Source organism: Manis javanica, chromosome 2 (genome assembly GCF_040802235.1).
Source record: "Manis javanica isolate MJ-LG chromosome 2, MJ_LKY, whole genome shotgun sequence".
Taxonomy (NCBI): Eukaryota; Metazoa; Chordata; class Mammalia; order Pholidota; family Manidae; genus Manis; species Manis javanica.
The window spans coordinates 192,811,969-192,830,059 of record NC_133157.1 but is presented as its reverse complement, the minus strand read 5'-3'; the positions used below and the strand labels follow the sequence as shown (position 1 = coordinate 192,830,059).

General features: G+C 34.8%; 1 protein-coding gene across 2 annotated transcripts in view; it reads right to left on the bottom strand.

Annotated features, from left to right (window-relative positions):
* PKHD1L1 (PKHD1 like 1) overlaps positions 1-18,091 on the bottom strand; it is a 135,959-nt gene that overhangs the window by 106,396 nt on the left and 11,472 nt on the right. For both annotated transcript variants that reach the window (XR_012128360.1, XM_073229966.1), the window contains exons 5-14: positions 17,313-17,370; positions 16,138-16,231; positions 13,301-13,354; positions 12,711-12,784; positions 11,614-11,656; positions 7,711-7,781; positions 6,402-6,512; positions 5,111-5,200; positions 2,984-3,252; positions 1,580-1,671 (exon numbers count right to left, since the gene is read on the bottom strand). Coding sequence is in view for 1 of the 2 variants with exons in the window: in XM_073229966.1 (XP_073086067.1) it covers positions 1,580-1,671; positions 2,984-3,252; positions 5,111-5,200; positions 6,402-6,512; positions 7,711-7,781; positions 11,614-11,656; positions 12,711-12,784; positions 13,301-13,354; positions 16,138-16,231; positions 17,313-17,370 (956 nt within the window). In the remaining variant the exon portion in view is untranslated. The remainder of the gene's footprint in view (positions 1-1,579; positions 1,672-2,983; positions 3,253-5,110; positions 5,201-6,401; positions 6,513-7,710; positions 7,782-11,613; positions 11,657-12,710; positions 12,785-13,300; positions 13,355-16,137; positions 16,232-17,312; positions 17,371-18,091) is intronic.

Here is an 18,091-nt window from a genome sequence, read left to right as displayed (position 1 = left end):
GAATGAACTGGCAGTATTGCTACCTTTGAAAGGCCCTGGGGACCACTGTACAATCAACCAGCTAGAGTAACTTCAGCTTCAGAATTCCCAGCCATCAGTATGGAAGTCAGTGTGTAAATTCCAAGCTAGTTTGCAGGAGCACAAACACCAGGCAGCAAAAATGCTGTAGGTCACTTTCACGCAAGCTCAGTGCTCCTGCCAAGCTGTCAACTGATGTCATTTTCCAAGGCCAGTACAAACCTGAAGGTATGCTGACCCTTGATAGCAGTAGGGATTAATTGGGTGCTCCATCTACCCTGAATTGGCCCAATGATCTTGGTTAAAAAAGAAAATGTGTAAGTACATAAAGAAGTAATAGTTGAAGGAGGAGGAGAAAAAGATTGGAAAGCTTTCCCCATGTAATTTTACTAAGACTTTAGTGAGAACACTGAGCGTGACTGCTCTCAGGTGCCTTTGGTCCCAACTCTCTGTCCAGCTCCATCAGATCTTTGTGAGCAATATCTGGAAGGGTAATGGGACAGAATGAAAAAACAAAAAGCAAAAACGTCCTCCCATCAAGAAGTGAAGTCTATTTCTTCAACCCCTGAATCCAGATTTGGCCAGTTGCTTTGGCCAATGTGATATTAGCAAATGTGACACAAACAGAGTCTTAAAAAGTGCATGTACCTTGGGGATTGCTCTCTTTACTGCTGGGAACCCATTCACCAATGTAACACACCTGGGCGATAGAAGACCATGTGGAGAGGGACATCCCAACAGTGATAACGGAGGCTCCAGACATGTGAGTGAGGCCATCCCAGACCATCAGTGGCCAGCTCAAGTAGCCAAGCACCAAAGAACCACCCCACTAATCACAAAATTGAGTTGCCTTGAGCTACTAAATTTGGGGGTGTGGTTTCTTATGCAATAAAACCTAACAAATGCAAGTGATAAATGGAAGATGATCTCAATGAATCTTCTGATGCTCTCCACATAACTTAGTTATTTTGAATATATCATGCTTTTTACCTCCCTGTTATTTAGGAATATCTACAAAATGGCATTTTGAATGACATTATCTGCCTTATTTTCTCCCTGAAATTGACCTTTCAGCACTAAATGACGTACTCCTTAAGGGCAGAGAGTGTATTTTAATACCCTTTGTATTAAATTTCCAGTACCTGTTCCAGGGTCTGAAATAAATCAGTGAATATTAAATACATACTGTGGCACCAACCCATGTGGCTTTGTGATTTTTATCTAGCAATACACAAGAGCTCAGGTGTAGGAGCATAGAAAGTAATTGCTGGATTGACTGGAACATCCAAGTAAGAAATTAAAAACTGGATTAAGTGAATTTTGCAAAATAATTTCTACAACAGGGATAATTTAGATTTCAAGTTTCCCTAGATAGCTGAATGACAGTATTCTTGAAAATACTGAAACTAAAGTTAACACAGTTACAGAAAATGACCAATTATAAATTAAGCCAATAAACTAATATCACCTCTACCAATAAAACTAATTGAAAACACCTTTAGATATAAATTTATAGTTTTTAAATAACACAATAACTAAAGAAAAGAAAAAAAATCCTTACTCTTTTCCTTTCTGAAGATGAATCTCATCTGATCTTTGTGTTGGACTGGAAAAATAACTGTTGGCAGTGGAAGAATGATATGCAATCCTCACCTTATCCCAAAAAGAAAGACAGAAAGAGAAAAAAAGGAGAAATGATTAATACAACTTATCAGTACTTATTTATTTACAATTTATTATTTCTGTCAGTCTTGGAACTTTCATGAATAGAAAAATGTGAAACTACTTCATATTTTTCTTCTAATATCTGTTATCCATATTGAAATACAATTTTTAAAAATGATGAAAGCTCATTTCATCCCTTCCACCTTTAACTAATATCAGCACCACTATACCATGAATACACACAGACCATAGCTTTTCCTTTATTAGACCTGCAACAGAAAATAAGACACATTCCAGGAGGAAGACTGTTCTCAGTAAATAAAATATTTTGCTTTGCAGAAAAGTTTTAGAGATCTAATACAAATGCAATCTTTAAAAGTAGGTCTCAAAGATGCCAAAGATCACTAAATGGGTCTGCATACAAGAATGAAGAGACTTTGGGCTTCCCATTAGGAAAGACTATACTATCTTTGGAAGAAACATGTTTAAAAGCTACAGTAAAATTTGACTTCATATTATAAGCAGCAATTTAAGTATGTTCATCCAGTTTGGAGGCAATCTTGCCATATATATATATATATATATAGTGAATCATACAATGTTTTTGATTTGTCCTATTAGTTTCACATTTGTGAAACTGTCCTAAAGAAATAATACAAAATACAAAATGATTTAATGAACACAAATGCGAAAAAGAGTATTATTTGTGGTCAATAAAAAGTCAGAAATGTGTTGGTATGGAGAAAGTTTTCTAAGTTTAGTAAACCCATGTAGTAACACACTATTCGGTCATTAAAAATGGTGTTCTAGAAATTATTTAATAAAGTGTGGAAATAGTAATATGTGACAAAAATGATGAAATTTGGTGTATGATTCTATTATATAAAACAATGACATAGAAATATAAGGAAGTGATAGACTTTAATCTCATACCCAAGTAATAGTGAAATAGATCTAGTAGAACAGTGAAATATTTTGTCTTTTTTAAGTATCCTATGTTTGGTTATAATTCTTTCATAATAAAAATAATCTTCGATTTTAAAGGAAATACAGTATCTAAGTTTTTTCCTTGCTAACAAAAATTTAGATATGGGAAAGCATTTTCTTAGGCTGTGGTTTTCTATGATGACTTTATAGTTCACATCACATGTGTTACAATAGCCAAGAACTCAACCTCATGGAAATGTATTTAATAAGTTCTTTAATATATTAGTTGGTTTTGGTTTAGAATAAAGGAGATACATATAAGGGCTATCATCTTGTTTCTAAAAGATGAAATAATATTCTGTGGCTTCCCTACCTTATCTTCTGGAAGGCCAGTCTGGCTGAAATAAACAGCGTAACGGTCATCACCTTTGATGTAAAATCTATAAACATCAGAATCTGGAGCCACCAAAAATCCACTGAACCGTGCAGCAAATGTGTCTTGCTCCATGGGCCAAATGTAGGAAGCTGAATCTACCCAGCTGGCACCCATGTACCCTGGTGTTTTTTCATTGTATTCAAGTATCTCTTCAAGATGTACTGGCCGGCTATTATTCCATACCTCGAGCTTTAGGCCTCTCCCACCTGAATATAAAAAAATTTTGAAGTCCTTTCATCAGAACTTTGATGCGGTGTATCAGTGGCCTTCTACTTGGGTCGTAGTTATAGACGTTTGTTGCCTTTCACATTTTTGGAGAGTGTGTATGAACAAAATAATACCCCTACATGTACCTGTACCCTGAGGATGGAGTCTAATTAAGATAGTCTATAATTTATTTATTATTATTTCACATATCTGCATCTCAGATTCTACTATGTAAAATGGGAGTAATATTAGTTTCTGCCTGGTTGCTACAGGAATGAGATATTAGCAAGTGCTTTACTTAAGATAACCATAATACAATAATTACTATGTATGGTATGACTGATGTTGCTGTATACAGTTAAGTCTCAAACTTCAAGAATCAGACCATTTGATTACAAAACCTTTGCCTTGATGATTCTAACAAGTTAATTAATGGCTTACAACTAATCGAAGAACAGGTATTGTTGGCTTTAAGAATTTTAGCGGTATTTATTTTTCTTCTTTTTAATATTATTTCTGCTCTAGGACTTCATGTCCTTCTTGGACAGAATCAGAGAGAGAATACTCTCATTAACTTGAACCTACTCTTGCCAGTGTAAACCTGTGATTAAGGTTTGTCCTAATCCTGAGACCTGTCTCACTTTTCCTTTTTTCTTCTTTTAAATATAGCAATCAGGCTCATGCCTCCCTCTGGTAGCCTGCGCTTGTCTGGAATGTCTGGAACTAGGCAACAGCGGCTGCTCCTCTCCAGCTGTTTGGTTAGAGAAAAGCTTGAGAACGTCAATCTTTCACAGCAGCAGCATTCTCTGAAACCTACAGCTTTCTTTAAAGTTATCAATTATAAATGCCAGAATTCTCTTCTTAAACTGGTCATTTTTTTCCTAAACAAGGAAATTTAAGAGACTGATTAACAGAATTTGTTTGGCTTCAAATATCAAGTACTGATACAGTCATGAACAGATTTCACTCCACACAAGATCTGAGATACACCTTCCTCTGAAACATGCCCAGCATCTCTGTGGCATCAATGCCCATATAAGCTGAACTTGCACTGGGCCACACATGAGAGTCTGGAAAGAATTCTTTGAGTTCCATCTCTCTCAGCTCCTGTTATCCCTCTTCAACCATTCCAGACAAGTAAGGATTTAGCCTCTGCCATATATTTTTTTAACCAGGAGAAGACATTTAAAAAAAATGTCCAAATAGTCTGCACCAACATTCAGTACTCATCATTTAATTTGAAATAAAGGCATCATAGTAGTGTCAATAGAAATGTGTTTTTGGTAGGGTGTCTGAGGAATTGAGGCTGGGTTCACTGCCACTGCTACAGCTTTGATGATGCTATTTGAATAACCCAGAAAGTATAAAGAGAAAAACTAGGGAGAAATTTATTGTAATTCTCACTACAATTCTAAAACGTCCAAATAATTATTTTGTTATTAACTGTTCTGGGCTGAATGTTTGTGTGTCCCCCCAAAACTCCTATGTTGAAACCTAATGCCCAATATGGTGGTATTAGGAGGTGGGGCCTGTGAGGGATGCTTAGGTCATGAGAGTGGAGCCCTGATGAATGGGATTAGTGACCTTGTATAGGAGCCCCCATGGAACTCCCTAGCCCCGAGGAGGTGCTCACTTTGAGGAAGCAGGTCCTCACCAGACACCCAATTTGCTGGTACAATGATGTTGGAGTTCCCAGCCTCCAGAACTGTCAAACACAAATGTTTGCTGTTTAGAAGCTGCCCAGTCCATGGTATTTTGTTGTAGCAGCCCAAATGGACTGAAATGCTAATGATATATGTAAATAATATTCTTCTTATGTAAATGTGGGCATGTGCATTCTCTTTTCTGGTAACTTACCTGGATATACAGTTCTGAGAATATCAGGTTTAGGGGGTGTCTTGCAACAAATGCTGTTTTCCGTGACATTCAAAATATCACAGCCTTGACCTATAGAGAAGCGAAGTACAGAGCTATCACTACAGAGCTGCAGAATGCAAACCACACTGGCCTATTTTCAAGTAGTTTTTTCAATGAAAATAAACTTGCACAAGGAAGAGGCAAAGTTGGTGGGGGGGTGTCCTTCGTTTCCTTTATATGTTCGTCATTAAAGCTTATTACCCAAATGGCCATATTTCCACAACACAACATTTTCTTGACAAAAGACCACAAGTTTGAGTTAGAAATTTCACAATTTCTGAGAAAGAAAATTAAAACTTTGATAAAACAATGTTACTGTGAAAGCTTTTCACTCTGGGAAATGCCCAAAGTGAAGCCTTATAATTTTATTTCTTGGAGAAAAGTTGCTGAATAAATCTATGATGTTCAGAATTTGCAAAAGCAGATGATCCCAGTCCTCTTAAGTTTAAAAAAATGGTGCCTTAGTCCAAGTTCTTTAAACAAAAATAAAAGGGGTAGTAGTAATTTCTAAATGGCTTCAGAGGCAGACTGAAACCAAAACAGACAGGAGTCTAAATGAGAATGATTGTACCTATACATCAGCACAGTTAGACTTGAGGGAAGGTCCGCATTATTATATTCATCCCAACCTCCCTTTTTTCCTGTATAGCTTCCTATCTTTGAACAGATTTAGACCAGGCACATAAAATTGATGTATAACCATAGGACCAAGCCCTATGTACATTTGAAAACATGTTAACACACTAATTAATGCTCTTTCCAAGGCCAATATCATCAGTAATTACTGATATTCAAAAAAGACACAGCATCTGAGAAGGGAATGAGGAGAATATCCACAAATAGTTTAAATTTCTCCATAACTAGCCAACCCACTGAAAAGTCACAACAGTTCAAAAAAGTGTATTTAAGAGTTTAGGAAACAGAGGGTACATGTGTCTCTTCATATGGTGAGGAATTTGTGGGCAGCAGCCGCGATGCTTTCACACAGTGGCCCTTGGCTCCCAACCGCAGCGCCCCAGTCGTGATCACAGAAGGCTGCGAGGAGTGGCCCTCGCTGGGAAGTCACAGTGGGAAGAGCATCAAACCCCATGACCAAATGCCTACGTGAAAATACCCAGCTTTCAATTTAAAATGGTAATCGAGAAAAGACTACCATTCTTCTTACAAACTATTAAAGAAAAGGCAAGATATGTTTTCATAAAGCAATATATTAAAAAATCAGGAAAACTACCTCCAACTAGAACTCTGACTGGGAAATCTGTCTGATCAAAGAACCGTCCACTTATTGTTAGCATGGTGCCTCCCTGAGTGCTTCCTTCCGAAGGTGAAATCATGGTGACCTCTAGGGATAGAAGGGGGAACATTAAATAAAATGTTATGAATAGTACACATAAACTCAAATGCTTGATTTCCAAATTATCTAGGCACAGTACACAGTATACTGTGGGTACTGGATCAGCAGATGGATGAATTAGGTGTTTCATTATTCTGTCTCTGATGCCCTCCTGCAAAGAGGACAATAAAATGGCTTTCATAGAGCCCTACATCTCTTGGGTCCAGGCTTGGTGGTGACTGGTGCTAAAAAAGACACTGGTAATGAGAGGCTCCAAGGAGTGAGGAAAACCTGTGCTGAGCTAGATGTTTGCTTCCCAAAGAAAACACAGGAAGGCAGGAAAACAGCTTCTTCTCCCCTTCACTCTTGAAGAATGAGATCTTTTTATATTTATGAGTCAGGATCTTATATTTATATTTTTCTCATATAGTAATACATTAAACTATGATCAGAATTCATGTGACTTTATACATAAAAGTTTTAGGTATACTGGTAAAATATCCCAGTGCATGATATATGGTAAATTCTATTAAAATGTATTCTTATTAGTTCTATCTATCAAAGTTCTATGTCTTTTTATATATGAGTTTCACATAAAGTAAGTTTCTAGAAAAAGCCAAGATACATCATATTTGATTGATCCTAAGATATTTTTTTCACACTGGAACATCTTTGAAATCTGAACGTGCCATTCTGTCACTCCTGTCCTGGACTGAAATATATTCTTCCAGGAGGACTTGTTTTTGCTTCTGACACTCTTCTAGGGGTATTACTAACCTGAGAGCTCTGTAAATTAAAATAAATTATTATCTGCTTGAGGATTCTTCTTGGCCACACTAACAGCACAAATCTGAGAGTACTTGCTTATAATTTAAATTGACAGAAGAGATATTTTTTCTTCCCTCAACCAACACCTAAAGTTGAGATGTGCATTTCCCTTCTGTCTCTTTTAGAATGATGGGTTTATTTCTTAATCAACCTTTACTAGGAATGTAGTTTTCAGGATCTTAGTATAATATCAGGACTTCCTATTAGACTCCCCATTTTAGGCTTTTTTTCCTTTTCCAGCACATAAAATAATACAGTACATATAAGTCATTACTATCTTTGATTTGAGGAAATGAATTGTACACATTTTTCTCTCTCTATTTCTGTCTCTCTCTTTCACATACAAACACACACATGAAGTGAGAAAAAGGTCACATACCTGCATATGTTTGAAACATCGAGATTTTATTCAGAGAAGAAACAAAATATGCCATTTTTTGTGGGAAACTCCTGTTTAAAAAAGTAAAAATTCTTACCTTAAAAATGAGCTTTATTTGGAAAAATATTTTTTTACTTTAGTGATATATATGTCATGCCATAATTTTCAAAGGAGCTACAACAAAACTTTTTAGGAAGATAAAAACATTCTATATCTTGATTCAGCTACTAATTCTACAAATATAGAAGCATACAAATACTCAAATATACAATGGTGAGAACTTACTGAACTGCACATTTAAATTATGTGCATTTTACTGTATGAAAATTATAACTCAATAAAGAATTTATAATAACATTAAAAAACTGACAGAAGAACTACCCTTCATAAACACTGGACTCTTTTGTTGACCATCCTACTCTCTTCTCTCTTAAAACCCACCTAGTGTCAGAATAATTAATATTATTGAGCACATATCAGATACCATGCTGAGATTTTTAAGCTTCTAACCTAAGACTTTTTTAAGCTTTCACCTTATTAAGCCATTTAAACCTTCTAGCAACCCCATAAGGTAGGTACAACTCAGAGAATTTATTTATCCTACTCAAGGTCACAAAGAGAGTAAGTGGTAGAAACAGAATTTGAAGCCAGGCAATATGAGTCCAAAGCCTTAGCTCCTAACTGTGCAGTACACAGTTCTTCTTTCCTACCACCAATTTGAAGGAGAGTACAGTAGGATGAGAGCAAGCCAACAATAATCCACCAGATTATGTCAGCCTTAATAAACACTGAGTTTATTCATATTTTTTGCTAGATATACACTTGCATTTTCATGGCCTGAAGAATTAGGAAGAGATAGAACCTGACCCTAGAAATTAAGTGCTGTTCCCTTAATTACCTCAATGAAATTTAGGATTAGAAAAGTTAAGAAATTCATTTAAGACTCAAAACCCATTCATCATAATTGGAACACAACTGAACTAGAGTCTAAAAGATTAATGTGAAACTTGTGGATGAGACCAACAGTGAAACTCCTATAAATCTAACCCAAGCATTATAATGTGCATTTGCAAGACTAAAGAGTCCCCAGAAATATTTTATGCTAAATTAGTCATTTAGAAAGTTCATACTGGATTCTATGCTACAAGGCTTTCAATTGATTTCTCAAAGATCTGAAACTGATGCCAATTCCAACAATAGTGTCTGTAGTAAGATCCTGCAACTGAAAAATTATCTCTGCTTCCTAAGTTAGTGGGGAAATTGCCTCCTGAAATAAATTTTGAATGTAATTTATTTGGTATGACACTGAGGTGATTTTCACTAATTCATTGATAATGACTAGGCATTTCTCAATTAAGGCAGCCTCATCTGAACCTTATCAGTTTCAAACAGCTGTTGTTTGAACTTGGGGTAACAGAGGAGAGAAGGTTAGCTATTAAAAGATATACAAATGTGTAACACAATGGTCTTTGATTCACGTGACTTTCAGGAATGCTCCTGAAATTTGAAAAAGGGATTTTTTAATTTACAGAATGATTTAATTTTAAATGTCATTTAATCTTAGAACTGGGCTTCTACAGAAAAAGATATCATTTTTTAAGTTATCTTAAATTCCCAAGACTGATTTATACAAAATGTAATTCCCTCAATTCTGAGACATTAATACAAAAAGAAAACCATTTGCTTAAAAAAGAAAGATGAGAATTAAAAGTCAAGATCACAGAACCAACAATTTTAAATAGTATTTTTGCCTATATTATGTGAAAATTTACTAACTTTTAAAAATTGAACACTTTGGCTCATGTTAATGCAGCATATTGATTAATGCCTACTTATCACATTCAAGCTTGATTATTCAAACTTCCTATTTCGGGATAATTATTCCTCTGAAAGTATATGATGAATTTGGCAATTAACACCTTTCATAAAGATTCAGAACTAAGAATATTTATCTTTCTTACCTGAGGAAGAATGACATTGAGAATATAAAATAACCATATATAGTTCAAGAAATCATTTAAAACTCAATAATATTGCTTCTGAAATGGCTTTCTAATATTTTCAATAACATTCCTATTGCCATGTCTTATCACATTACATATACATAGATCATGTCCTTGCAAAGAAGAACAGTTAGTCATAGGGAGTCATTTGCCCATGTAAATCACAAAAGTGAATCTTAGCACCATTTATATAGCACCCACTCTGGTTTGCCCTTGAATTATAATATTCTTCATGGTTTGGGTCCAGTCTATTATAGGTCTGTAATAAAGTGTCCAGCCCAGCCATTACTTTGTTATAAACCTATTGCTTCTAGTTGTCTAGAACTAGATGGTCTCTAAATACAATGTTAATAGATTTGGTCTCACCAACTAACTCAGTTGCAGTTCCATGCATTCAGGGATCAAATATCATTCTTCTCTTGGAGTCTGTGAGCAGTAACCAGGAATAACATCTACTTTGCTATATCTTTTCAAACTTCTAATCATTGAGTTTCTCTTCACAAACAAAAATGTAATCAACAGACTTACTCTATTATTGATCTACTTACTATATCTATATTAGTACTGGATGGTTAAATACTGTGATTTATTTGGATTTCTGTTAACTGGCTTATTTTCTCATTGGGAGATGCTATGATATTTTGAGCAGGACAATTCATTTAGGTTTGGCACATCATGGTCCTGCCCATAAAAGGCCATTAGCCTGCTCCAGTTACTGTGACAGCCAACAAATGCCCCACACATTTGCAAAAGCACCCAGGATTGCCTGTTTTTTTTTGTGGGGGGGGGGAATCCAATCTTTTTATAGTTAAAGTTCTCTTCCTGTGGCCACCTCCACATCCAAACCTATAGAAAAACCCCAAGAGGGGAGGCAGAGTGTGGGGAAACCTCTGTGCTCTGCCCTCTGGTCTGGGCAGTGCCAACAGGGTGGGTGCATGGGGAGGGGAGGCCAACAACTCCACCTGCAGAGGAAGAGCCAGTGTGGAGAATCCTAGGTCCAGTTGTTACTTAGTGATGAGCTGTGGTTCTGTGGCTGAAACCTTCATTAGTCGTGGTTGAGTGCTGGCATGAAATGCTCAGACCCTGCAGTTATACTGTGGATTCATCCACTAGCACTGATTTCTACTGGCTCAATATCCTAAGGCACATTGTTTAACGTTCCTAGTTCTAATTTTTCCAATTGGGCAATACAGAGTGGATGACAATCATCAATTTTATAGGTTCTTTAGGAGTTTTAAACTAGGTAATATGTTTTAAGTTCTTAGCATCATGTCTGCCACTAACTTTATTTTATTATTACCTATAGTATGAGGTTTGCAACATGTGTTGAGATTTGCATATTATACTTCTATAAATGTATGATGGTCTTTCTTACTGAAATTAGGATGTGAGGAAATTAGGAAATGAGTTCTAGTTGTATTAAAAATCATAAATGCAAGTTATTAACATTGGTTAACATGGAAAATTGAACACTGTAGCTACCACCTTCACAACTTTATATGTCTATATATTTTAAAAGAATACCTTTATCAGGTTAATATGAACTGTGGGGTTTTATTTATCCTTACATTAGTTCAAATAAAAATTGAATTACCTAGTTATCAAAAGAATTACAATTAAGTCAGAAGAGCTATGAGACAGAAAATAAGACTTTACAATATCACAATCAAAGATTTTGTTGTTGTTTTTGATAATGCTTAGATATCCCAACAGCTGCAGAGCCATGTCTAAGGCACAAATTATGAGTGAAAGGGACTTAAAGACCATTTAAATGTTAATTTGGGGGAAGACAGTGATTAATTTTTAATCTCTAGATCTATAGCACAAAGTAAATACACAGTTTTAGATTATTTACCTAGTTGAATCAATTATGAAAATTATTATTTACAAAATGGCTTACCTTCCATAATCACTATCTAAGATGAAGCTGACATTGTGATGACCTGGAATTAATTAAAATACACAATCACCTAAATTCTCAATCACAGGAGAACAATAAAGTATATTATAAAGCTGATTTGAAAGCAAAGAAAATAAATTTAATATGAAAACTGTAATTACACAGCTATTTCTCCTCAAATGACAACTGAACTATCTTAAGCAAGCACTTACTTTAAAATATACATGAGATGTCTCAAAATTGTATCTAGAAAAACCTGATAATATATAATAATGAATGAAGAATAATAAAAGAATATATATGTAGCCATGTTATCCTCAGATTTCTTTCATTCATTCGACAGCTATTGAATTAGGTGGGACACTGTGCTAGGGGTTGAGAGATGCAGGGTGAGAACACAGTTTACTACTAACAGAGCATATTGTCTAGTGAAACATATAGTCAGTCAAGAGCAATGACAGAGGGAACTAAAAATTGCGATAAGCTATCAAGGAAAAGAAGAGTGAATTTTGAGAATGTACTATCAAAGAAGGCTTCTTTGAAGACATGACAGTTTATCTGAAATTCTCAGGATGGAAAGCTTGCAAATACTCTGAGACAAAAGGGAGTGAAGCTCATTTAAGAACTAAGAGATTATGATAGATGTTTGCTGGACCTATTTGGTAATCATTTCACAATAATGTAAATCAGACCATCGTGCTGCATGCCTTAAACTTAAATACAGTGATAATACATCAATTATTTCTCAATAAAACTGATAGAAGAAAAAGAACTAAAAGATTTGTGTCTGGAGTACAAAGAGCAAGGGGAAAAATAGCATAAAAGAATGCTACAGGGAAAACAGCTAAATTAGCAATGGAATGATTTCTGGATGACAGAAAAAGAAAAATGAGAAATTTGAAGAAGCTTACCTTAAATGTGAATTTAGGAAAAAGGTAATTCATATATGTTTACATGAAACTGACAAAAGCAAAGGTAAAGAGGAAATGCTAATAAAAAAAAGTGAGGAGGTAACAGGAGAGGTCTAGGAGGATACAAAACAAGGGAATAGAGGCAGGCATTTCTGAGAGTTACGAAGAATGATGATCACCATTTACCAATGTAAGTTCCTGTTGTCTTACATATCATGGACCCCATGTCTCCATTTGGATGATCTAGTTTTAGACCAAACCTAATAAAATATACATGTTAATGTAAGTTTACACTGACACTAAAATTTTAAAACATGTGCTTCCCTTAAAAACTTCATATGAATTTGAGAATACATATTAGGATAGGAATTGTTGCTGTAACAAAAATTTCTGTGAAATGAAAATATTTCCCAGCCTTGTTGAAGATATTTGAATAAAACTTCATTTAACAATTAAATATTTTGTAATTAATTTGGCCATCCCCACTGATAGTGCTTTTAAAGATTTTAAAATACTACCAGGTGAAACAATTATTTGATAAAGATATTCCTCAAGACATTTTCTAATAATATAAAAATAGTTCATATCATACTATACTGGAGACAATAGGGGATATCAGGTTGCTATATAAATGAGTGGTAATTTACTATATAAAATGTTATAATTTATACTATATTATAAAGCAGTCAGCTAGTTAGTATTGTTACAAATTACTATCTGTGATATGTTCATATCTACTATTTATTTTTCTAAAGAAAATTATTTGAATTACTTACAAATTGTCAGATTGTGGTATGAGAAGCTCACAGGGCATTCCTCCAATATAAACTCTGTATAGACATTTTATTGGAAAAGATCAAATTATGTTTAGTAAATTGTATCAAAACCCTCATCTCCCACCAATCTGCCACCTTATGTTTTCTTCCCTCCATCACTTATTATTATCCATCACTCATTCATTCAACAAACATCTGTTGCACAGCCATTATGATGCAGCCCTCTAAGTATTGGAACACATCAGCAAACAAAACAAAGATCCCTGACCTTGCACGATTAATATTCTAATTGGGAGAGACAGACAATAAAGATGATAACCATAATATATTTGTTATATTAGTAAGTGGAGTAGAAATAGAAGTAGGAGTAGGAAAACATAGAAAGAGGTAATGGGAACTCTTCCACCTGTTCAATTAATTCAAATACAAAATATAATTTTGTTCCTTGTAACGTGCAATATGTTTCCTATTATGGGAATTAAAAAAGGTTCACAGCAGAGGCCCCACAAAGTAATCAATATGAAGAAAACATCTAACAGCATCAGCGCCACCAAAATGGGAATAAGAAGCTGAGAGGAGGCAGGGTAAGGCCGCGGGGAAACATTGCCTCCGCATTGCCCCAGCTGATCAGGTTGACCCATTGCATTAAAGCTGCTAGAATCTGATGCTGTTGGAGGCTTACTTATTCTCAGTACCCAGAATAACCACCCAGCTTTTGTGACAGCAAATCCCAAACTCGAAGTAAGGGCAGATACAAACCTAAACTCTAAAAAATGACCTGTTTACAGAAAATTTTGAACTTTTTAATGTACTTTTACACAAAAACCCTTTCATTTTATCATTATATTGGGTTTGTAAAGCAACATAATTATTGCAACCACTTTAGAGATTTATGGATTCATACTCTTCTAACCTCCTGCCTTACTGCACCTAAATATTAAATTGAGCACCTACACTTTTAGGCACTTACTATGTTTAATCCTTACAACCACCTATGGGTTAAAACTACTATGTCTCCATTCTAAGATGAAAAAAACTGAAGCAGGGAAGTTACAGCCAGAAAAGCGTGCAGCAGGAATTCAAATACAGAGAGCTGAGTTCTTGTGTGAGTTCTTAATCATACCTAGTAATTCCCACAGTGGTCTGCATTTGCCTACCTATGGTAACACTACCTTATTTGGCCTTGAGTACATATATTTTAAATTTTTTCTCCTCTAATCTTTTAGACCAAAAGCTCTTTAGTAGGCAACAGGTCCTTGAGACCATCTGCATATCCTCTACAATATATCCCTGGTCTGAATTCAGAGCTTTGGCTCAAGTGACAAGATTAAGAGAAGCAGAAACAGCTTGAGCAATCTGGTCTCCTGACTTCCTGCCCAGGACATGGCCCATCGCTTCCTGTCAGGCACAGTGAAATGTCCTGGGCACCCTGGTGTCACAATTAACATGGTAGAAACAAGGTAAATGCACCCCTAAGACCTTCACCCCACCCACTGACAGATGTGTGAACATTTTTTTCTACCTTTATATGTAGTATCTCAGGGTTCCCAGAGTATAAGGGTTGGGTAGTCTCACCTCTGAGGTCCCTGCTGACTGCAATTCTGTGATTTCATGAAATAATTTCTGTCTATTCCTTTGTATTAAACAGAAGTAAATTTCAGTTACAGTGTGGAAAAAAAGGAATCTCTTTGAAAGTTAAACTTTCTATTTCCTGGCATTGTGATGGGAATGGATTACTTAGAAAACCCCATCTAAGATTTGGAATATAAACCATCCATAACACTCAATTATACAGAAGCTGACAAAAACTTTATGCTAAACTCTCCATATAAAAAGTGTTAAATATTTATTTCCTTATTTAATTCTTTTATTGTATATAAGGAATCAATATGAACATTTCCAGAGTACTACAAATGCATGTGTGATTTTATTGAGCGTTCTACCTCATAGAATGCCACTTACCTCACCTTAATTTCACTTTGTAAAACTAAATTGCCTTGTTCTAAAAAATTATGTATGCTATGTATGTGTATATATGTACATATATATCACCTTTTAGTATTTAAAAGCTTTCTAATTGCTGTCTGAATTGTTATTTAATTTACCCCTTTGTCTGTTTTATACCTGTATTCAATAAGCATGAAGCACCTAGAAAGCCATGATACAGATTCTGTACTTGCCTCTGTAGGAAATAGAGCTCCCGGTCTTTTCAGGCAGGACTGAGATAACCCCACCTATGCTATAGGAAGATAATGCTACTATCAGTGCTAGTTTCCCATCTAAAATGTGGAAAATTATTTTTTGCTGTTAGGTAACTAGCCAATGTTACCATCTGGTCTGTAGCTGGTAAACAGAGAAGCCAGGATTTAAACCAGAGCCCATTAAAGTCATCGTTATTGACCATTCTGAGTTTAAGCATTCTCCCCACACCACAGTGTAGTAGAAAAAGGGCCAAATTGCATGTTAGGAGGCTTGAGTTCTTCTCCTGACCTTGACTAAGCTGTGGACTTTCAGGTGTGCACGCACACACACATACACACGCAAAAATGAGGCAGTTCAATTAACAAAGTTATCCAATAATAAACTTCTATGACTAATTCAAGGCCTTCAAGAAGGCCTCTGTGTACCTTCTATTAATAATACCCACCAAAGACAAAGAAGGAATTACGACACTCCCAAAAAGAAAGGAATATCGGCCATTGCTTGCATGTCAGTGAACCATCCAACAGCCTGTTTTTCCCGTCACGTTGTGATGCGATGGCATTGGACCTATTTATTTCGGGATATCATATCCCATCTATAAGTCATAATAACACATTTTCACATAAAAATTTTACCTCAAAATTCTAACATTCTTCCCATTTGAGCTCAGTGCAGTATTACTTCCATAGACATCAGTGAAGAGTCTGCCTTGGATTGTTATTAGGGTACCTACAGACAAGCAAAAGTTTGTGTAAGATTATTTACCCATATACCCAAACACTTAATACCAACACTTTAAACGTTTCCCCAATAAAATCAGCATCCAGACACTTAGATCCCATGTTCACCACTGCAGTTTAGCATTGTTCTGAAAGTTCTAGAAAATACAATAAAACATGAATGAATATTTGTTGTATTAAAGAGGTATCTGTAATCAGTATTTATAATTTAAAGAGGTTTTTCATGGAAGACAGAATGAAATATTCAATAAATATTTCTTGGGTCATGGGTCATGTATTTGAAAAAATAAACAAGATCCCTGCTTTATACCAAAAAACAAAACAAATCCTGTTGAAATAAAAATTAAATAGAAAAAATTAAAAAGTAAAAGCTCTTGAAAAATAAGTGAAAACATATAATACTTATATAATCAATGTGGCAGGGTCTCCTACAGCATTAAAATGAAGGAAGAATAGCAAAGGTTAAGATCTATAGATTTGACTAAGAAAATTAAAAGTATCTGAATGACAGAAAAATAATTAATGAATTTTAAAAACAAATGATAAATTAAAAAATACTTCCCACATTTATGACATGTAATATCATTGAAATACTAAGAATTCTTACAAATTAATGTGGAAAAAACAGACGAGACTTCATATAAACTAAGGAGATGAAGAATTGTAAAGAAGAAATATAAATAGTCAATAGTACAAATTTAATTGCATAATTCAAAGAATTGAAAAAATTAGAAAAACTACCATATTTTTCATATAAATAATTGAAAATAATTAGTTCCTGGCATTGTCAAAGTTACAGAAAAGAGCATTCTCACATATTCCTGTTGGGATTATGTTCTGGTATAATTACAGTTACAATAATGAACACTGGAAGCCAGCTAAATGTCCAATAGGGGGAAAGTTTAAATACATTATAGTAGATTCAGATATAGCCATTGAAAACCTTTTCTTAATTTATAATAAGAAATATGATATATATAAATGTTCAGATACAATAATTTTTTATCCTAAAAAGCAAACTAATTAATTATTACAAGCCAAAAAGCTAGTTGAGGTATTCTGTAACAGACCTGGAGTTCCCGATAAAGGTGTTATGCTTCTTATTGTCGGGGTTCTGAAACTTTTTGCCTGTAAAAGTAATATGTTGAAAAGCAGTCTTATCTCTATTTGGTTCCTAGTTTTATGTACATCTCTGCTTATTACATTATTTATATTTAAATAATATCCATAATATGACTGTCAAAAGATTCCTTTTTATGTGTAATAAACTTAAGAGAATTATTCTGATATTCAAGATTTTTTCCTTATTTCTTAAAAAAAAGCCTCTTTCATTTCAAAATATTCCTAGCTGAGAATTTTAAAATTCAATCATCCTTTTGTTATCAGGGCAAATCAAACCACAGTAATAATGCTCTCTGGTAAAAACGTTTAGGAATTTGGTGGAATAGAATTCCAGAAAGCCTTCTTTCAGTCAAGCCCATGAAGGAGAAAATAACAAAGCATATTTCACAAACAGAAGCAAAATTTGGAAAAAGTCCATTAAAGTAAACTTTACTAACTAACCTCATGATAATTTCCTAGAGCAAAACACGTATAATTCTTAAGAATTGTGATGCCAAATGGGAACTGTGGGGAAGCAGGACCCCCGGGAGGCCAGCAGTGTGATGGATTCATAAGCAGTTTAAATCGGGCTGCTTTAAGCCACTGTTTGGGAGTTGTGCTGTGTAATGCTGGTTAACTGACACAGGAGGGACTGTATGTGCTTGATTCTCATTCCAGTGTAAGAACAAAACAGATAATAGCTAAACTTTACAGATTCAGAAATAGCAATAAATGTATTTCTAAATAA